At 42.7% G+C, this 22,633-nt stretch overlaps 1 protein-coding gene across 2 annotated transcripts in view; it reads right to left on the bottom strand.

Moving 5' to 3' along the window:
* Positions 1–22,633, bottom strand: part of THADA (THADA armadillo repeat containing) — a 538,115-nt gene that overhangs the window by 242,947 nt on the left and 272,535 nt on the right. For both annotated transcript variants that reach the window (XR_004538762.1, XM_033937269.1), the window contains exon 29: positions 17,735–17,903. Coding sequence is in view for 1 of the 2 variants with exons in the window: in XM_033937269.1 (XP_033793160.1) it covers positions 17,735–17,903 (169 nt within the window). In the remaining variant the exon portion in view is untranslated. The remainder of the gene's footprint in view (positions 1–17,734; positions 17,904–22,633) is intronic.

Raw genomic sequence — 22,633 nt, 5'->3', positions numbered from 1 at the left:
GGTGCCACATAAACATCTCACCACAACTCCCTTGCAGGTCATGGTGAGCCCCCTAAAACATCCCCCAAACCCACTATACCCACCTGTCTACAACCCCAATAGCCCTTAGGGCGGCAGGTGCCACCTAAATGGCAGTACAGTAGGGTTTTGGTTTTTTTTGGTGGACTCACATTTTCCACCGTGAATGCAGTGGTTAGAGTGGCTTATGGGCCTGGGTCCTCCTCTCTATGGTTCACTAGCCCACCCCCAGACTACTTAAGCCACCTCTGTGCAACTCTACTAGGCTTTCCTATGCCAGGTGCTGATGTTATGGAGGCAAGTATGCATGTTTTTATTCCAATTTTTATGGCGGTGGGGGAGAGTGGGTCAGTGATCACTGGGGGAGTGTATGGGGGTCTGTACTTTGTGTCTGCAGTGGTTATCAGGTCATTCTGAATAACTTTTGGGCATTAGACCTGTTTTTAGATTGCCTAAGACACAACGTATAAATTCCATCTAAGCAGTCTCATCAAACTTTCAGTTATCCCTGCAGTATGACTAAGTCAAGGTCAGTTCACAACTTGCCCTTATCCTACCCTAACCACTTCTCCAAAAATGCCCCTTTCTGCTCTGGGTGAACAGCGGGATTCAGAGGCCTAAAAAGTCTCTGGATATGTCTAAAACCCCATTTTAATTATCAGCACTTGGACGGCTTTTCTTTTTGATCGACCAAGTGCTGACTTGAGAGGGTTTTTAGACATTTGTTCCAGAAGCATGCTCATAATCCAAAGTACTCATATTTCAAAACGAGTTTCCCCACATGAAGTAAGGGAAACTCGCTTGACTTGTCGTCATCCCCCTGAGGTCACCGGTGCTGCTCCATCTTACCCCCAACCTCCGAGGCCACCAGCGCTGCTCCACCCCCCCCCCCACCCCCGAGAACCGGCATCACCCCCCCCAACCAGCGAATACCCTTCGAGAACCAGCATTGCCCCCTCACGAACCGGCATCGCCCCTCCCCCCGCTCACATTGCCCCTGCCATGATCCGGCATCCCCCACCCACCCAAACAAAGTCCCTTACCCCTATCTGGCACCGAAACCAGCACCAATGCACAGGACATGCTGGTGCCAGTGCCCGAAGATCCTGCCTCTTGCCTGGGCTGGGCCTTGAGCATCTGCGCATGCTCAAGGCCTTCTGGTTCTTGCTCTCTCCGAAAAGCACTACCCCCCCCTCTTTTACTAAACCATGATAGCGGTTCTTACTGCAGGGAGCTGCACTGCTCCTGACGCTCATAGAGTTCCTTTGAGCATTGGGAGCAGCATTAAGCATTTAGCACGGCTCCCTGTGCTAAAAACCCCTATTGCAGTTTAGTAAAAAAAAAAAAAAGAGGGAGGGTTAAGTTATTTACATATGATATTCTGGGGGCTGTTCTTGATATGTTTTGTGCAATGTATGTTTATTAAAATAACAGGAAACAGTACTCTGTGCTAGGTGGACCATTGATCTGACTCAGTATTGCTATTCTTATGCTCTTTGCAGGGAAGTTTTGCATTATTTCTTGACGTACTAACTTTGACATGGAACGGGAATTTTCTGTAGCAGTTACTGAGGTGACATTGCATATTTTAAAGTCATCTGCCTTGACCTCTCTGAAAAAAAGGGCAAAATATAAAAGTTAATTAAAATTTTCTCTGCATACAGTGTGCTCTGCGTAATTTAATTATGTGGTTAATTTAATTATATATGTATTATGTATGTTGTATGTACGTATTATGTATATAATTTAATTATATATTGAAGAATGAATGGAAGAAATGGCTTTATAATTAGTACTATTATTATGGGGTTGGGTCTGGGACAGAGCGTGGGCGGGATCTGGGACTGAGCTTTTGAGCCCCCCCCAAACAAAAAAGCATATTCTATATTATACAGAAAACAATTTTTCCTCTAAAAAAATAGATAAAAAGCTAAATTTCCTCTTTAATGGGGGGTTACTACCCCCCCAAAACCACCCACCACGGCAGGGCGAACACTATGAAGTATACTGGGGGGGTTCCCCCCTCACACACCCCGTCGGAGCCCTTTAAAATAAGCTTTTACGGTGGCGCGCTGGAGTCTTGCGCTCAACTGTCTGCTCGCAAAATGTCATAGTAACATAGTAGATGACGGCAGATAAAGACCCGAATGGTCCATCCAGTCTGCCCAACCTGATTCAATTTAAATTTTTTTTTTAATTTTTTAAATTTTTTTCTTCTTAGCTATTTCTGGGTAAGAATCCAAAGCTTTACCCGGTACTGTGCTTGGGTTCCAACTGCCAAAATCTCCGTTAAAACCTACTCCAGTCCATCTAAACCCTCCCAGCCATTGAAGCCCTCCCCAGCCCATCCTCCCCCAAATGGCCATATACAGACACAGACCGTGCAAGTCTGCATTAATCTTATTTTCTGATTCTAGATCCTTTGTGTTCATCCCACGCTTCTTTGAACTCAGTCACAGTTTTACTCTCCACCACCTCTCTCGGGAGCGCATTCCAGGCATCCACTACCCTCTCCGTAAAGTAGAATTTCCTAACATTGCCCCTGAATCTACCACCCCTCAACCTCAAATTATGTCCTCTGGTTTTACCATTTTCCTTTCTCTGGAAAAGATTTTGTTCTACGTTAATACCCTTCAAGTATTTGAAAGTCTGAATCATATCTCCCCTGTCTCTCTTTGTCCCGCACGCTTATGACTGTGAACCGTTTCCTTACAACCTTCCTCGAAATTGTCTTTTACTATAACTAAAGAAGTCACAGAAGGAAAAGCCTGTACTGTAAAACGGACCACATTATAACATTTAATTACTGAAAGACAGCTAAGTTTTACTCTACGCACACAATCAAGGCTAGCTCAGCATGAAGTCAATTTAAAACAAGTTAATGTTTTCCACTCATTTTTATAGGGCCAGGACAAGGTAAACCTGAGGGCACCATGAGGGTTAAATGCACAAAGAACATTCTGGTGAATATTGCATTATTTATGATTCACAGTAAACATTAACAAGAAGAATTCTATCAGGCGCTGCCAATTTTTATATCCATTTTCAGTTCTAGCCATTTTAATACATTTACATAAAGCTAATTAAGGAGATTCACGTTCCCCTATCATGTTAATTGCAAACCTCAGCATCCACTGCCATAAGAAAAAGTCACTGCTTTATGCTTCTAATTACAAAGCAGTAAACTGCGAAATTACTCCGCACAGCTCCTGAACTTGCCCTTGCTCTCTGAACTAAGGTGGAGGATCTAAAATCAGAAAATAATATTAAAAATTGAACTAAGGCCAGTACTGGGCAGACTTGCACGGTCTCTGTCTGTGTATGGCCATTTGGTGGAGGAAGGGCTGGGGAGGGCTTCAATGGCTGGGAGGGTGTAGATGGGCTGGAGTAGGTTTTAACGGAGATTTCGGCAGTTGGAACCCAAGCACAATACCGGGTAGAGCTTTGGATTCTTGCCCAGAAATAGCTAAGAAGAAAAAAATTTAAATTGACTCAGGTTGGGCAGACTGGATGGACCATTCGGGTCTTTATCTGCCGTCATCTACTATGTTATGGTTATTCCAATAGTGGGAAACGCAAAGAGGTCTAAGTCGTGGTGCCGCTGGGGCTTGCGTGCGTCTGTGAAGCTGAAAGCTATGCCGTCGGTAGTTTCACTCTCAGCAGGGCCTCCGCAAGACGGACAGGTGACAGCGGAGATGTCAGACTAACGATGTACCACCCCAGCCGGGCGGCAGCAGATGGGCGGAGGATCGCGTTTGATGTGACTACCTCGAATTTATGCTGCGCGGAAGAAAGGTCTGGCAAGCTACTTCTGTATTCTGCCATGAAAACTTGGGGCTCCTTTTACAGAGAGATCCACGAAAAGTTAATCCAAAGAGCAATAATTCTGATGATATAAGTCCAATCATTAAATCTTAATTAACAAAATGAAGGCAAAGATCTCAGAATTGCCACTCCTAGGATCATAATAATATCATCCAAAATGGAATGGTGGCGTGGATATCTTTCACTGATCATAAAAACCTTCACCTATGTATAAAGATTTGACTTAATTCATCAACATTATTTTTATTATCATTGTGTTTAAACCACCCTACACAATGAGGTGTAAGAACAATCAGAACTGTTTTCAATTTGATTTGTCCATTTAAAAACCCTGACGAAGCCGCATGATAGCGGCGAAACGGGTTCCCGTCGGATAAGATATGATACATGGAGATATAACGGCGATATAAGCCAGGCCGTCTTAGTCCTCTTACATCAAACTTAAAAAAGATAAGTGCCATTTTTTTGGCTTGTACTTTGTTCTATCGGCCTGATTATCATTTTGGTCTGATAGATGCTATTTGCACAGTTACTAACTGTTTAACTTTACAAGTTCTTTGATACCAGTGTGCTAGCTAAAGCACTAGCCACTTTAAATGTTTGCTTAAATTGCACAATCTTTTTTGTGACAAGTGAGCCAGTTATTGCACTAGCCACTTTAATGTTACAGCTGCTATTTTTACAGCTTTATAACATGCTCAAATGCATAAGTTCTTTGGAATCAGTGAGTAAGCTAATGCACTAGCCACTTTAATGTCATTTCCACAATTAACTGCAAAGTTTTTGTACTAAGTAGGCCAGTTTATGCACTAGCCACTTTAATGTTATATGAATTAGCTTCAATGCATGCCAATATGCACGGTCCTAAAACTAGATAAGTTAAAAATTATTTATTTACTTCACAAAATAAATCTAAACAATCATTGTGTAGGGCGGTTTAAACACAATGATAATAAAAATAATGTTGATGAATTAAGTCAAATCTTTATACAAAGGTGAAGGTTTTTATGATCAATGAAAGATATCCATGCCACCATTCCATTTTGGATGATATTATTATGATCCTAGGAGTGGCAATTCTGAGATCTTTTCCTTCACTTTGTTAATTAAGATTTAATGATTGGACTTATATCATCAGAATTATTGCTCTTTGGATTAACTTTTCGTGGATCTAATTATTATTAGTTAATCTTTTGCTCCTTTTACAAAGCCGCGCTAGGGCGCTACATTGTCTCATTCATACTCCTGAGTTCTCCTCCCCTTCCCTGCAATCTCCCCGTTGTCTTCCTACCACTCTTGTAATTTCTTCTCAATAACTCAATCATGTAACCTGCCCCTAAACTGCAACTTCCCTAAATTCAATCCTCTTATTTCTATCTATCCTCAATTGCTCCTCAAAGCCTCTACTATGTAACTAACTCTAAATTGTAACTTCCTGGAAATGTCCAGCCATCTTCTAATGTAATCCGCTTAGAACTGCAAGGTACAGGCGGAATAGAAGTCACTAATGTAATGTAATGTAATAGCGAGGGCAGTTATTGCATCATCGCGCCGTGCACCTTCCACTCTTTTCTGCTTCACCCCACATTCTTCCCCGCTGCTTGGGCATCCCCCAACTCTTCCCTGCCACTTGAGCGCCTCCCCCCCCACGTACCTCTTGAAATGTTGGCCGGCGCAAGTCGCATCTTCCACCCGCTTCTCACGCTGGCATTGGCTCCCTTCTGACATCATGTCCAGGTCCCATGACCAGGAAGTGATGTCAGAAGGGAGCCAGAGGCGACACGAGCAGCGGGTGAATAAGCATAGAGGATCTCTAATTAGAAAATGAAGGATGTAAATTTAAGAGCTAAGGCTGGTACTGGACAGACTTGCACAGTCTGTGTCCCATATATGCTGATTCAGTGTAGAATGGGCTGGGGAGGGTATCAACTAACTTGGAACATGAGGACATTATTGGCCAGACTTTATGATAGATATCCTGCAAACAGGATGGTTGGATAGGCTGGAGTGAGCTTGGACGGCAATTTCAGCATTTGGAACCTAGGACAATACTAGATGGACTTTACAGTCTATGACCCAGAAATATCAAGGAAGAGACAAGTTAATTTAATTATGTATTTGTAATGGGTATAACTAATGGGCAGACTGGATGGACCGTTCAGGTCTTTATCTGCCGTCATTTACTATGTTACCTGGCAGAAACCCAGAGAGTATCAACATTCCAGAGCTGAGAGTGTGATGTCATAATGCCTCATTCCACCAATTCCTAAGAGCCAACCTCAGCAGTGATGTCACAATGGCTTGATTAGATGGTAACTTCAGCATTTGGAACCTAGGACAATACCAGGTGGACTTTACATCTATGACCCAGAAATATCAAGGAAGAGACAAATTAATTTAATTATGTATTTTTAATGGGTATAACTAATGGGCAGACTGGATGGACCGTTCAGGTCTTTATCTGCCGTCATTTACTATGTTACCTGGCAGAAACCCAGAGAGTATCAACATTCCAGAGCTGAGAGTGTGATGTCATAATGCCTCATTCCACCAATGCCTAAGAGCCAACCTCAGCAGTGATGTCACAGTGGCTTGATTAGATGGTAACTTCAGCATTTGGAACCTAGGACAATACCAGGTGGACTTTACTGTCTAAGAACATAAGAACATAAGAAGTTGCCTCCACTGAGGCAGACCAGAGGTCCATCTTGCCCAGCGGTCTGCTCCCGCGGCGGCCCATCAGGCCTAATTGCCTGAACAGTGTCCATGACTAATTTTGTAACTGCCTCTAATCCTATCCCTATACCTCTACTCCTATATGTACCCCTCAATCCCTTTGTCTATGACCCAGATATATCAAAGAAAAAAGACAAATTAACTTAATCATCAATTTATAATGTATATAATTAGTGGGCAGATTGGATGGACAGCTCAGGTCTTTATCTGCAGTCATTTACTATGTTACTATGTCACTTATCACTACAATGTATAATTTAAGCAGTAGTCCATTTTCCCAAATTAGGAACTAATTAGGGAACTAATATGGAGTGTCCTCCAAAACACATGCACACTGCAAACTATCAGTTAAGTAAAATTAAATAACAGATATTTTCAGAACAATTTAATATGGCTCAGAGCCGGTAAAGCTATTTTTCTGAGATACAGCATGCCGACATTGGCAGTGTTCACCAAGCACACAGAAGACCCGGGACAGGATCCTATTTTCAACGTACAACTTTCTCCCACCCTGACAGTGGCAGGAAGTCCAGATCACATAGTGCAGCTGCACCACGCCTCATATAATAAGATGTGGTTTGGGACATGACACCACACTTCTAGAAATGGGAGATCACTTTTCTGTGGAGCTTTTTCAGCAGCTTTTATGCAAACCTACGTCAACAGGAAACCACAAAGTACACCTGAATTTAGCTGTGGTTCACCAGTCTTCCACTTCAGCCCCTTTACTAAGGCTCATTCATACTTTCCCCCCTCTACACGCTATATTTTAAGGTTAACGCGTAGGTCAAGAATAGGGCACTTAGTTTTTGAATCTTTATATAGCAGTCTATTACCTAATAGTTGAAGCAGGTTAAAACGTATGTGGTTAAGTGTCATAATCAGCACTTACCTGCATAAAGATAGCACTGTATTTTATGCGGTCCTATTTAAGCGGTTCCTGCATGCAAGTTAAGCAGTTATGGTGCCAACTCAGCCCCGGACCACCCACAAAATAGTTGTTTTTGGCATAGGCACCAACCCCTGGATTCTCTAACCGGTGTCCATGTTGGCAGCCACCTTAAAAGTGGCCGCCGATTGAGTGTTAATCACACGACAGCGCCAGTTGGAGAATCACACTTCAAGCAAAGACAGGCACCAGAAATGTAGTCTCAGAAAACCCTGGTCTACATTTCTGGTGCCTGTCTTTGCCGGGGGATTCCAACACGGTTTTGGGGAGTCCTGCTGCTCCCCGCAATTAGCTGAACGGGCAGGGAGATCCCCGATTCCTCTCTCTCTCTTACCCACCAATTCCCCCCCCCAGTACCCCTGCAAGGAGAGACCCCTCCCTGAGCCCAACATCCCCCCCCATACCTTTACTGGAACATCAGCAGGAGGGATGCCCATTCCCCTCCTGCCGGCAGGCCCACCTCATTAAAATGGCGGGCCTTCCCTTTCTCGGTGCACCCTGGGATGCACTGGGAGGGGCCTAAGACTCTGACTGACCCAGGCACATAAGGCCCCTCCCATAGGGTTCACCAGGAAGGGGAAGACCCACAATTTTGACGAGATGGGCCTGCCAGCAGGAGGGAGTGGGCATTCCTCCTTCCGATGTTCCAGCAAAGATACAAGGGGTGGGGTGGGATGTTGGGCTCAGAAGAGGGGTCTCTCCTTGTTAGGGTATTAGAGGAGATTGGTTGATTGGTAGTGAGGGAGAGAGAGAAAGAGAGGAATCGGGGATCTCCCTGCCTGTTCAGCTAATCATAGCAGGGAAATCCCCGATCAGCTGAGCCAGCAGGACTTATTAAAGCCATGCTTTTGGGGACTCCTACCAGCTCAGCTGATCGGGAATTCCTCTGCTGCAATCGGCTGTTAGAAGGCTGTGGACTATTGTCAGGATCCCCCAGCAAAGACAGGCACCAGAAATGTAGGTCAGGGTTTTCCGGGCCTACATTTCTGGCACCTATCTTTGTATAAATTACGACTATTTAGGTGCTTTAGGCTACCTAACACCACTTCTGGCATTGGCCATGCCTACTTTGGTGTTCGGCGGCCTAAAGCACCTACTTTGGTGTTCGGTGCAATTCCAGCACCTTTTATTTAGGCCTTGTGGGTGCCTCAACATTGCTGTTTTTTTGCTGTTCCTAATGGTGTTCTTCAATTAACTTAGGCATCGGTAAGGCCAAATTCTATATAGGATGCCTACATTAGGCGCTGCTCAGCACCTTTATCAAGGAAACTTAGCGACGCCTAACTTTGGAATCAGATCACAACTTTTTTTTTTATTAATTGGCTTAGTCGGTGTGGTAATTGACCGTGCCAGTTTTCACCTAATCATAAAAATTTTTTAATTAACAATTTTGAGTTTGGTATTGAACTCTTAGGACACCTCTGATACCTACCTGAAAAGGAGGCGTGGTTAGGGGTGGAGAATACGGGTGGTCAACTTAGTCACTGGCAAATTGGGCCAAGTAAAACCTAGCCTAATATACCAGCACCTACCTCCAAGAAGCCTAGAGACGCCCAAGTGCACCTAGGCACCGCTAGGCAGAATTCTATAGGTGGTGCCTAACGGTTGATTGACAACCATGCTGCTAGGTACCGTTTATAGAGTCCAGCCCTAAATGGGAATATTCAACAGCACTGAAAAGAAGTCCCTAATTGCAAATGAGATGGTAGGGAATTCCAAAGTGTAGGTCCAGTTACCCTGAAAACTGAATCATAAATACTGTCTAAGTATACATGACAAAATGACAATACAAGTAACAGCTACACTTCTCCCTCCGTATTCGCTGTGATAGGGGTTTAACAGAACCGCAAATACAGAAAAAACGCAAATAACTTTTTCCATATGTTATTCGCTGTTTTCTATCGTGAATATAGTGAAACCGTGAATAACATGGTGGGAGACCTGGTCTGTTCCTCAAGGAGAGGCAAAACACGGTGAAGAAAGTGCTGGGAATCAGCGATTTTCTCTGTAAACGCTTGGAATCAGCAATTTCTCTATGCAAGCTGATGTAATTTGGGAGGAGGAGCCAGCAAGCTAAAAATCGTGAATAATCGAAACCGCGAATGCTGAAACCGCGAATACGGAGGGAGAAGTGTAATCAATTTTGTTGAAAGGAACACAATGTTCGAAGAGTGGAGTAGGGTAAGAGAAGACTGGATAAGAATGCCAGTATACCAGAGAAATCAGTCCCTTAGCAAGAGAATAAAATTAGGGGAGAACAAATATTTTGGCTTTCTTTTTTTTGTTAAATTCTGCAGAGGGAGGAAGGAAGATACCCCTTCTTGTAAGGCCCTGTAGGAACCTATACCAGATAGATTTCACTGAGCAAAAGCACTTAGACCAAGGCTCACGGTTACAAAGTGCTTGTGAATACTAGGCACGAGAAGAAGGATCATATTCCAATTCCTGGAAGCCTATACCAGCAATCTTAATCCGCTGGAAACAAGGCATAGTTTGTATCCAGGAGAGTCAAACCTGTTACCAAAATCCTGTTGCATCAGTCCAACTTGCATCATCTGCTGGAGGCAAAGAAATACTGACAGGATCTTGGCTAAACCACCTTTTCAAAACCTTACAGACTACATATGCATTGCTGCCTTATCTATGCTTTCAATGGATCTAACTTTGCCATTGCCTTCAAGAGTTTTCTTATTATGGTGCAGAAGCACGAATCCCTCCAAGTGCGCCTGAGTTTCATCAGAAATGTCAGCAAGATGGCCATATGGCTTCACTCTGTTAAAAAAAAAGTATGCACGATCAGACCTTTAAGAGTCCCATAGGATTCTGACGCCTTTGGGCTGGCAAAGCTCAATTTTCCTTAAAAGAGGCAGATTGGGAATATTCTGGGGAAAAGTAAACAGACCAATTCTATCATCAAGCCTTATGCAAACACACTAATTTTTCTAAAAGAGAATATGAATAGGCAGAAACTCAAAGTAACAACTTTTTCAGGAACATCAGAAGCAGAAAGTCTGTGAGGGAGTCCGTGGGACCATTAGATCATCAAGGAGCAAACGGGGCACTCAGGGAGGACAAGGCCAAAGCAATGAATTCTTTGCTTCGATCTTTATGGAAGAAGATGTAACAGATCTACTTTTACTAGAAATAGTTTTCAAGGCTGATGTGGAAGAATTGAAAGAAATTTTGGTGAGTCTGGAAGGCGTACTAGCCGGATAGTTTGCAGCAGGGTACTGAAACATGAAATTGCTGATTTGCTGTCAATAATCTGTACTTAAAATTGTCCATAGTACCTGAAGATTGGAGGGTGGCCAATGTAACACTGATTTTTTTTTTTAATGGTTCCAGGAGTGATCTGGGAAATTACAAACCAGTAAACCTGACTTTAGTGGTAGGCAAAATAGTGAAAACTATTAAAAAGAATAAAATTATGGAACATATAGACAAACGTGGTTTAATGGGTCAGAGTCAGCATGGGTTCAGCCAAGAGAAGACTTGCCTCACCAATTTGCTTAATTTCTTTGAAAACGTGAATAAAGGTGACTTGGTTGATATAGTGAATCTAGATTTTTGAAAGATTTTTAAAGTTTTTCATGAGAGAAAATTAATAAGTTATAGGACAGGAGGCAAATGTTTTGTTGTGAATTAGGAATTGGTTTTTTAGAAAGAAAACAGAAAATAGGGTTAAATGATCATTTTTCTCAGAGAAGGAAGGTGAATAGTGGTGTACCTCTTGGATCTCTGTTGGGACTGATGCTATTTAACATATTTAGAAATTATTTAGAAATTGGAACAAGTGAGGTGATTAAATTTGCAGATGACACAAAACTATTCAAAGTTGTTAGAACACATGCGGGCCGAAAAATTGCAGGAAGATCTTGGGAAACTGGAAGTCTGGGCATCCAAGTGGCAGATGAAATTTAATGTGGACGAATGGAAAATGATGCACGTTGTGAAGAATAATCCAAATAATAGTTGCCTGAAGCTAGGGGTAAACCTTAGGCATGAGCCCCCAAGAAAAAGATCCAAATGTCAATGCAGACAGTATGCTGAAATCTTGGGCCAAAATGGCAAACAGAATGCTAGGAATTATTAGGAAAAGGATAGTACATAGGGCCAAGATTATTATAATGCCTATGTTTGGCTCCATGGTACAACCATACCTTGAGTATCGTTCTATTTCTCTACACTGGAAAACTCTACGGACACTCAAGTCCAGGTGTCAGCCGACCTGACATTGCTATCTGGATGTCTCAATGCCATCTAAAATTAAACATAGCCAAGACTGAGCTCCTGATCCTTCCTTCTAAACCCGCCTCTCCTCTTACCCCATTCTCTATCTCCGTGGACATCGCCCTCATCATCCCTGTCTCATCCGCTTGTAACCTTGGGGTAATCTTTGACTTACATTTGGCGTGCAAATCCTAGCTGTAAAACTACTTCCCAACACACCAAGGTGATATACTAAACGGCAGCATACAGACTGCCAGACTTAGTTTTCGATTAATAATACTCAAAGCCCATGCTGTCAATCAATGATAGTACGGAGCAGGAAAAGTGAGATAAAAGAAAACCATACAATCACACACACACAAAAAAAAAACAAAAAAACAACCAATACAAATTACAGATAACATAACATGCAGTAAAAATGTTGAGACTTAGGGCTTCTTTTACGAAGGTTCGCTAGCGGTTTTATTGCACGTACCGGATTAGCACGTGCTGTAGCGCACATTGGCCGAAAATCTACCACCTGCTCAAAAGGAGGCGGTAGCGGCTAGCACACGTGGCAATTTAGCACGTGATATTCCATGCATTAAGGCCCTAGCACACCTTCGTAAAAGGAGTCCTAATGTATATCTCTATGGAGCTTTTACCCTAGAAATTGAAAGTGTGTTATTTCAAACATCAAAATCTTAATATTTAAGACACTCATCATATTAATATAATTATATTGGAATACTGCATCCACACAATATAAATAGCCGCAGCCCTTACAAATTAGGCTCAGTGAGTATACATCTAAACCAGTTTTATAAACTACACATTCTTTGTTCCATTATGATTCTTACAAAGTGCCAAAACTGCAAAAATAAAATATGCATCCCCATACCTGTTTTTTTTCCTTGTCAAAAGAATGCAGACATGAACCAATTAATGGTTATGATTATATTAAGTTTTAAAGTCAAAAGAGTATGTGTGTGGGTGTGAATAGATGGCAGCCCTAAATTAAGAACTAATAATTTTATAATTACTAATACTTTTATTATTAATTCAACACCATCTACTTTTAAAACTTGCTGGAAATTTGGCAACTTAAGCAAAACTATAGCTGCCTTCCTTATACTTTCTTTGAGTGAGGTTTCCCATATAGCATTAAAATGTATTTGCAAATACTGCTTAAAAAAAAAAATATGGTGGCATCGCTTTTATTTTAAAAAGCATTACTGATTCTACAAATGCTTACTGGGCACCTACAATCCAATCCGCCATATCAATTATTTCAAAAAGGTGCTGTTAACACAAGTAAATGTAATGTATTTCATGTCGACTAATGTCCAGTCTTAATGGCATCCAAGGCTGACACAAGAAACATAGAAACATGACAGGTAAAGGCCAAATGGCCCATCCAGTCTGCCCATCCTTAGCATCCAATATCTCCTCCTCTCCCTATTGGCTGAGGCTCTTAACATTTGCATCTCCTCTTCCTATAGGCTAAGGCTCTTTACACCTGCATTGTGATGTCATAGAACTTTATGGTTATAGAAACATTGTAACACGAAGGCAGATAAAGGCCAAATGGCCAATCTAGTCTGCCCATCCGCAGTAACTATTATCTCTTCCTCTCTCTAAGACAGGGGTGTCAAACTCAATCACATAAGGGGCCGAAATCTAAAACATAGGCTAAGTCGTAGGCCAAATTTTTTATTAAGATACTTAGGGGTCCTTTTATTAAGGTACGCTAACTGATTTAGCAAGCGCTAAATGCGCACCTTAATAAAAGGACCCCTTAGTCAGCAGAAGTAAAGGTTTACCACCTCTCCAACCTCAAGCCAGTTTTGTGATGTAAACAAAATTTTTTAAAAAAAGACTTTTCCTCTCTCTGTTATCCTAGCTCAGGTTCGTGGTCTAACACCAGCTCTGGCAAGATACAAATTTCAAATCGGATATATTGTAATCACAAAACAGAAAATAAAATTAATTTTCTACCTTTTGTTGTCTGGTCATTATTAAAGTCATGTTGGTCCCAGGCTCTGGTTGTCTTCTGATAACTTGCTTGCCAGGGTCTCCTGCCCATTTGTCGTTTTCTTCTTTTTCTGTGCTAACCATCCATCTTCCATCTCTGTCCACCATTCCTACTTACACCTCCCTCTATCTTCTTCAAACTCCAAGCAACTTTCCTGTGACACAGGGGCTGATCTAAGGCTTGACTGTGTCTGCAGCAACAGGTTTTGATAGCACTTTGGCCTGGGACTGAGCCAATGAGAGCTGTGCTTCTAAGTTCCACAATTACCCTCCACCTTCAATACTGCCTGGCAATGCAGCATGAGTTGGTTCAGGCCCAATCTGCACATGTTCACCTAAGACTACTCCACTTGTTACCTAAAAAAAAGTCCACAATAAAGAACATAAGAATTGCTACTGCTGGGCCAGACTAGTGGTCCATCGTGCCCAGCAATCCGCTCATGTGGTGGCCCTCTAGTCAAAGACCAGCGCCCTAACTGAGACTAGCCCTACCTGAGTACATTCCGGTTCAGCAGGAACTTGTCCAACTTTGTCTTGAATTCCTGGAGGATGTTTTCCCCTATAACAGACTGCGGAGAGCGTTCCAGTTTCTACCACTCTCTGGGTGAAGAAGAACTTCCTTATGTTTGTACGGAATCTATTCCCTTTCAACTTTAGAGAGTGCCCTCTCATTCTTCCTACCTTGGAGAGGGTGAACAATCTGTCTTTATCTGCTAAGTCTATTCCCTTCAGTATTTTGAATGTCTCGATAATATCCCCTCTCAGTCTCCTCTTTTCAAGGGAGAAGAGGCCCAGTTTCTCCAATCTCACTGTACGGCAACTCCTCCAGCCCCTTAACCATTTTGGTTGCTCTCTTTCTGGACCCTTTCGAGTAGTACCGTGTCCTTCTTCATGTATGGCGACCAGTGCTGGACGCAGTACTCCAGGTGAGGGCGCACCATGGCCCAGTACAGCGGCATGATAACCTTCTCCAATCTGTTCGTGATCCCCTTCTTTATCATTCCTAGCATTCTGTTTGCCCTTTCACCGCTGCCGCGCACTGCACAGACGGCTTCATCGACTTGTCAATCAAAACTCCCAAATCTCTTTCCTGGGAGGTCTCTCCAAGTACCACCCTGGACATCCTGTATTCGTGCATGAGATTTTTGTTACCGACATGCATCTCTTGTCACGTTGTAGATCTTCGCAATCCCCCTGTGTCTTCACTACTCTGAATAACTTTGTATTTTCTGCAAATTTAATCACCTCACTCGTACCAATGTCCATATCGTTTATAAAGATGTTGAAGAGTATGGGTCCAAGAACCAAGCCCTGCAGCACCCCACTGGTGACGCTCTTCCAGTCTGAGTATTGCCCATTTAACCCCACTCTCTGTTTCCTATGCTCCAGCCAGTTTTTAATCCACGTGAGTATTTCACCCTCGATTCCATGGCTTGCAATTTTCCGAAGTAGTCGTTCATTTGGAACCTTGTCAAATGCCTTCTGAAAATCCAGATATACAATGTTGACCGGGTCACCCTTATCTATCTACCTGTTTACTCCCTCAAAGAAGTGCAACAAGTTCGTTAAACAAGATCTGCCTTTGCTGAAACTGTGCTGGCTGGACCTCATCAGACCGTGTGCATCAAGGTGATTAATGATGCGGTCCTTTATCAGCGCCTCTACCATCTTTCCCTGTACCGAGGTCTGGCTCACCAGTCTGTAGCTTCCCGGATCTCCCCTTGAACCGTTCTTGAAGATTGGCGTAACATTCACCACCTTCCAGTCTTCTGGAATCTTTCCCGATTTGATCGACAGGTTGGCTATTAGATGAAGCAGTTCAGCTATAGTTCCTTTCAGTTCCTTGATGACCCTCGGATGGATGCCATCCGGTCCCAGGGATTTATCGCTCTTAAGCCTATTGATCTGCCTGCATATCTCTTCTAGATTGACCGTCAACCCTGTCAGTTTCCCGTCTTCGTTTCCAGCATATAGCCTGATGGGTTCCGGTATGCTGTGCATATTCTCTTTGGTAAATACAGATGCAAAAAATGTGTTCAGTTTGTTGGCGATTGCTTTGTTCTCCTTTAGAACTCCCTTTATTCCATGGTCATCCAATGATCCCACCGCTTCCTTCACGGGTCATTTCCCCTTAATATATCGAAAGAACGGCTTGAAGTTTTTCGCCTCCTTGGTTATTTTTTCCTTGGAGTCTCTTTTGGCCCCTTTTAACGCCTTATGGCACCTGCGTTGATGTTGTTTGTGCTTATTCCAGTTTTCCTCCGTTCTTGACCTTTTCCATTCCTTAAACAAAGTTTTCTTGTCTCTGATCGCTTCCTTCACTTCTACAGTGAGCCACGCCAGTTCCTTGTTCTTTTTCCTCTTGGATCCCTTGTTGATATGTGGTATATATAGATTTTGCGCCTCGGTGACTGTGTCCTTAAAAAGGGACCAAGCTTGCTCTAGCGTTTTTACAGTGCTTATCCTATTCTTAATCTTCTTCCCCACCATGAGTCTCATCCCTTTGTAATTCCCTTTCAGAAGTTCAGTGCCATGGCCGTCGTACAGGACCGATGTTTCGCCCCTGCGTCCAGGTTGAAGCGGATCATGTTGTGATCGCTGTTTCACAGCATCCCTTCTACTTCTACACCTTGTGTCACCATTCCACCCCTTCCATTTTTCCTTCCAACTCCTGTAGTGTCTTGCATTCCCCTCCCTCCCACTCTCATGATGCTCACACTCCTACCACCACCCCCGTACTGGCAGAGTTCTGCGATCAGACTTCCTTGCGAACCAGCAGAGCTTACCTCCCTCCATCTCCTAACAAGCATGGCTCACCCTCTCTCCCCCTCCTCTCCAGAAGAACCCCCATTCGCAGACTCACCTGCAGCCATCCCCCCTTCCAGGCCTACAATACTTCTCTGGTGGTCTAGTGGTACTGGAAGTTGTGGCAGCCATTTTTGCTGTAGAGACAGCATGGGCAAGAACAAGTGGGAATAATGATGGATGGAAGAACTAGAGGTTTACCTTTACAGTTCGAAAATAAAGAAGCATTCTATTGTGCTTTGTAACTTTCCTACCTCACATCTCAGGATTCTACCATATATACTCGAATATAAACCGGGATTTTTGGGCCAAAAATTGGCTCAAAAATTGGGGTCCCGATTTATATTTGGGCCAGTGCCCCCCTTCCAGACTTAATGCAGGCCGCTACCAGGCTTTGCCCCCTGCCCCCTCCCCTGTCTGTTGTACCTCCTCTAGTGGTCCAGAGGTGCAGCGGGCAAAAGCGAGCTTTCTGTGCTTTTGCCCCGCTGCTAACCCAGTCAGTCGGTGGCTGCCCTGAGTTTTGGTCTCTTTAGTTGCTGAGCAGCAACAAGCAGGAGCGCGCTTTGGTGCTGCTGCTCGGCACTGAGCGGCTTCCTGACTGGCTCCTGAGAATTTGTGGGAGACAGTCAGGAAGTCGCTTAGCACCGAGCAGCATGGTGCAGCAATGCCGAGCAGCCACCGACCAACTGGTTTAGCAGCGGGGCACGAGCGCGGAAAGCTCGCTCCTGCCTGCTGTACCTCTGGACCACCAGGGATCGGCAGAGGAGGTACAACGGACAGGGCAGGGAGAAGGAACAGGGTGCAGAGCCTGGGAGGGAGGGGGGCTGGGTGCAGAGCCAGGGAGGGAAGAGGGCTGGGTACAGAGCCAGGGAGGGAAGGGGGCTGAGTGCAGAGCCTGAGAGGGGATGAAGAGAAGGGGGCTTGATGCAGAGCCCGACAGGGCAGGACACTTAAATATTAAGCCACCCGACTTATATTCGAGTCAATCATTTTTACTCCTTTTTGGGGGGAAAATGGGGGTCTCAACAAATTCGGATCAACTTATATTTGAGTATAAACGGTATTTTAAATCATTCTCCAACATTGCCACAGTTTATTTTTCTTGGTTCATGACTGCTAAAATAAGTTTATAAAATGCAGAATCGAGCAAAAACATACTTGCAAAAGTGTTCCATGAATTTGATTCTGTCGTATACATGGATCTGTACAGTCTGGAAGGGTAGCAAGCAACAGCAATATCGTGCGTGGTACATGGTTAGTCATAACAAATGGAACAAGAGCACGGGCTGCCATCTCCCTTGAACGGTATACCGGTGAATGCCCACATCTGTAACAGAGAGAGAGAGAAGAAAGTCATGTAACATTGACAACGCCCTAACAAGCAACTATAATGTGCAACTAATATGCGAAATGACTACTTTCGTCCCTATCTAAGTCCCCTTGTACAAAGCCATAGCGCGGTTTTTAGCGCCAGCCCCGGCGGTAATAGCCCCGACGCACATACAACTCATATGAATGTTGGAGCTATTACCATCGTGGCCGGCACTAAAACCACACTACTGTTTTGTAAAAGAGGGTTGGGGTAAGTTAATAAGCAAAAAAGGAAATAAGATTATATACAAATCTAAAGAAGGGGGAGGGGCAAATTAAATTCCAGCTAATTACAGAGGTGAGTTAATATGTATCAAATTGTGTTTGTTAGATTAAAAAAAAAAAAAATCAACAACGACAACATTTTCTAAAACTAATACATAAAAAGATTGTCCAATACTAGTACACACACAGAAGAGTTTTCAATACAGATGAAAATATTACTTGACTGTTTGCTAACCTCTGAGGCCTTTTGCAGAATGTTCTGCCTATTTTTGCCCAACTCGTCCGGGTTTATTGAAACTATTTGCCTGCACATGAGACAGACACATATCTTGGCTAGATTTTGTGACTCCTGAGGCAGGACTTTCCACCGAAACACAGTTCAGTGTCGAGTTTGCAATGCACGCAAAAATATTGCCAAACTCCTGAGAATTTGTGGGAGACAGTCAGGAAGTCGCTTAGCACCAAGCAGCATGGTGCAGCAACGCCGAGCAGCCACTGACCAACTGGTTTAGCAGCGGGGCACAAGCGCGGAAAGCAGAATCAGGCAATCTTTTAATGTATTTTATTGGTTTAAGAAGTTTTACCATCATTGATGTTTTTGTCTACTAATAAACACCTTCACAAGGTGATAAACATCCAGATACATCTACCATTAGGGATGTGTAGCCACAAAGTTTTCATGTCAAGCCATTTTCCTGTGCCCTTTCTGAGATTAAATATTTATTGGGATTTATTAAGCAGATGTTCGAAGTGTGCTCCCTTTGCATGAAGGCACACCCTCAGCCTTGGCCTCTACTGCTCTGTGGACTTGTCAACGATGCTCTGCTTCAGCTCAGCCCAAACAGAGATGAGGAACCGTTTAAGGTCTTCAATATCAGATATCACTGTCTGATAGACGTGTTCCTGCATCAGTCCCCAGATCTAGAAGTCAACTGGGTTTAGGTCTGGTGAATTCACAGTCCAGAGGCTGGACCAATGAAGTCTGGGGTCTCATAGCAGTTCTACGGTGTCCTTTACCCGATACGCTGGCGCTTTGTCCTGTTGGAAGATATGCGACATGCAACAGATCACTGGCAACAGCTTCAGTGTCAAGAGAATATCCCAGTAGTATGCACTGTTAAGGAAGAGCTTACAGGAATGGGACGGGGGACAGCGACAAAACTTGCAGGGACGGGACAGGGAAATTGAGTTCCTGCGGGGACAGTGGAATACTCTATTTAACTGTGTTATTCATAGGAGCATCAGTTTTGAAACTCTCCGGCAGGGGGGACTTGCAAGAAATTTTTCAAAAGAAAACTACACACAGATTTTTCCCTCTGGTTGTAGGGGTAGAAAGTGGAACTGCGGTTTAAAGACATCTTAATATGATGGCTAGACATAGGTAGGATAGTTCTGTGTAAGTTGACTATGTGGCTAATGAATGTCCAAGACATTTTATTAAAGACCTAGCGAATGCTGAGTCTTTTATAAAATATGCAGAGCGTTGCCAAAGGAACATCATCATGCACGACAAAGCATTCCATTTTATCAAGGAAGATGAACAGAGTGTCAACACTTGGCAGCGTGTTTGCCTAAGCCAGTGTCTCTCAAAATTTCTCGAGCCGGGGCACACTGAAGGTTTTGGTGGACCGGCAAACTACTAAGACTGAAATTAAAAAAAAAACAAAAACATCGCCACCCCGTCCCCGCAAACTCAGTCCCGCAAACCATCTGATCCCATCCGCACAAGCCTCAAATAGTTACGATTTTAAATTGAACATATTTTATTAAAGTATAAAAAGAAACAATATTCTGTACAATTGTCATTTTATAAATACAAATAATACAGCGCAAGGATCAACAAAACCCCCGTTTCCCCTTCCCTTCACATATATCCCCTCTACTATCAAGAAAACTGAATAAGCCAAATTATTACAGAATGCTACAAAAATATCATGCTAACAGAATACCGCAGTCACACTTGGTAGGAATGGTGTTAGGGGGAGTGCAACTACGGCAACTGCCCCCTGGTCAGAGAGAGCCCTAAGCCAGCTGGAAGCTAAAGAAGCACTCTCCAGTTATGTCTAACATCAGCTCTAGCAGGATACATACTTCAAATCTGATTTATTCTAATCACAAGATAGAAATAAAATTATTTTTTTCTACCTTTTGTCATCTCTGGTTTCTGCTTTCATCGTCTTTTCACTCTCTTCCATCCAGCGTCTGTTCTCTGTCTCTTCAAACCAGCATCTGATCCTTCCATCCACTGTCTGCCCTCTACCCCTTCCATATGGTATCTACCTTCTTTCTAAGCTCCTCTCCCCTTTCCATCCAGCCTGTGCTTCTTCTCTCCTTTTTCCATGATTCATTCTGCTCTCATTTTTATCTCTCCTACACCAGATCTAGCATTTTTGTCCCTCTCTTCTTATTTCTCATATGACCCCCTGCCCAACATCAATCTCTCTCTACTTTCTCATTCCTCTGTCTCTCCCCTTTCCCTCATCTGATCTCTCCATTCCATCCTGACTCCTTCCCCTCCTCTAATTTCCCTGCCAGCTGTTTCCTTCCTATTTTCCTTCCTCCCCTGTTCAGCAATACCCATTATCCCTTTCCTCCTCCCCTTATCCAACAGTAACTCTCTTCCCTTTTCCTCCTCCCCTGTCCAGCAGTACCCCTTCCCCCTTCCCAGGAGTACTCCTTCTCCCTTCCCTCTCCAGGAAATGTTTCCTCTCTTTAGGCAAGTGGCAGCTCTGTGTGCTTTTTTTAAATTTATTTATAGCCTTTTAAATTTAAATCAAGCATACATAGCTTGAAAAAGATCGGAAACAAACAAATAAGAGAAATCACCTAATTATACAATCAAGTATAATGAAAACATTAACTATTATTTAGTCCACAATTACAGAGATCAAGAAAAGCAAATTTTCACAATTGGAAATACAATTCTAAACTAGAATAACGGCAATAGGCAACCCAAGCTACAGCCAGATGGTAGGTCATTTATCATTGGACCTGAGATTCCAACCTTTCTTTTGGTCCAATAAAATCTAAAAGCTGTTTGGGCTAAAAAAAAAAAAAGAAAATTCTTACTCTGATAGGTAATATAACATTTTGCTGGAAATTTAACCAAAAAAGTAGCCCTCAGAGCTAGGACTCTTGGCTCTTCCTTCGCTTCTGGGTTTTCTGAGCCAAATCTGGAAAAATTCTAACATTAGAGCCCAATAACTTGTCATTAATATGTCGGAAATACAAACAAAGAATATATTCCCTATCACTTTCCAAAGCCAATGTCAGCAACAAATTAGTTCTGTCGGTTATCACTTCAAGGGAGCTTTCTAGAAATAAAGACAAATTCATGTCCAAATTTTCTTTCAGATCTTCAACAACAGTAGATTCCCCTTGAGGTTTCTTTATAGTCAGATAATAAGCCCTCACAATTGGAGGTAAATTTTCCAATGGAATGGCAAGAACCTCTTGAAAATATTTTCTCGCCATCTCAACAAGTGAAATGACGGGACACTTAGGAAAGTTCAAAAATCTTAAATTGTTCTCTCTCATAGAATTTTCAAAATTCTCCAACTTACGGGAAATTAATGATCTTTCTTTAATCATTTTCATTTGTACAGTTTTAATTTCCTTTAGGTTTTCTTGTTTCTCCAATTTTTTAGTTAAATCATACAGACTCACTCCTTGCTGTTCTACTTTGGAGTAAATAGTTCCATAATCAGTTTTAATAACCGAAAGACTCAACTTAAGGTTGGCGTCCATGATAGATATGGCCTGCCAGAGCGCCTCCATATCTATTTTCTGTGGTCTTTTTAATTCCCCAAAACAGATGGCATTCCCTCCCGGAGCACCTCTCACCTCTCCATCCATGGTGCTGGGAGATAGCTATAGTAAAAACAAGTGGAATTGTCCAATAAGAAAAGGTGCAACAAATAAAGATGTCTTTCAACTCATCTGGACAATCAGGTTATGGTTGATTTTAAATCTATATGATATTTATATGATAAATTTATACGATATTAGTTATTATATATTTGTATCGTTTTATTAAAGTATATGTTGTTCTACATTGGTTAAAGAAACTTTTATATGCATATTGCTGTTTTCTTTTTAATATTTTTAACATTTCGAATGTGTCTAATGTTTTTTATTACTATATATTTTATCATTACAGTGTTTGTATGTTTCTATATGTGTTTATATGATTTTATACATTATCTATAGACTCCTGACGCAGGCCGTAGGGCCGAAACATGTACATGTCGGGTCGAGTATTTTTGGAAGAATAAAGGATAACCTGATTGTCCAGATGAGTTGAAAGACATCTTTATTTGTTGCACCTTTTCTTATTGGACAATTCCACTTGTTTTTACTATTCTGTTCTGTGGATTTGTTTCCCCTGTGTTTTGCGCTGGGAGATAGCTGACATATTTCACCTGCACCTTCCTCCTGAATCTCCCATGCTGGCGTCCCTCC

This window comes from Geotrypetes seraphini, chromosome 3, assembly GCF_902459505.1.
Source record: "Geotrypetes seraphini chromosome 3, aGeoSer1.1, whole genome shotgun sequence".
Lineage (NCBI taxonomy): Eukaryota > Metazoa > Chordata > Amphibia > Gymnophiona > Dermophiidae > Geotrypetes > Geotrypetes seraphini.
Note: the sequence above shows the minus strand (reverse complement) of the source record. Positions and strands in the feature narration are given on the sequence as shown.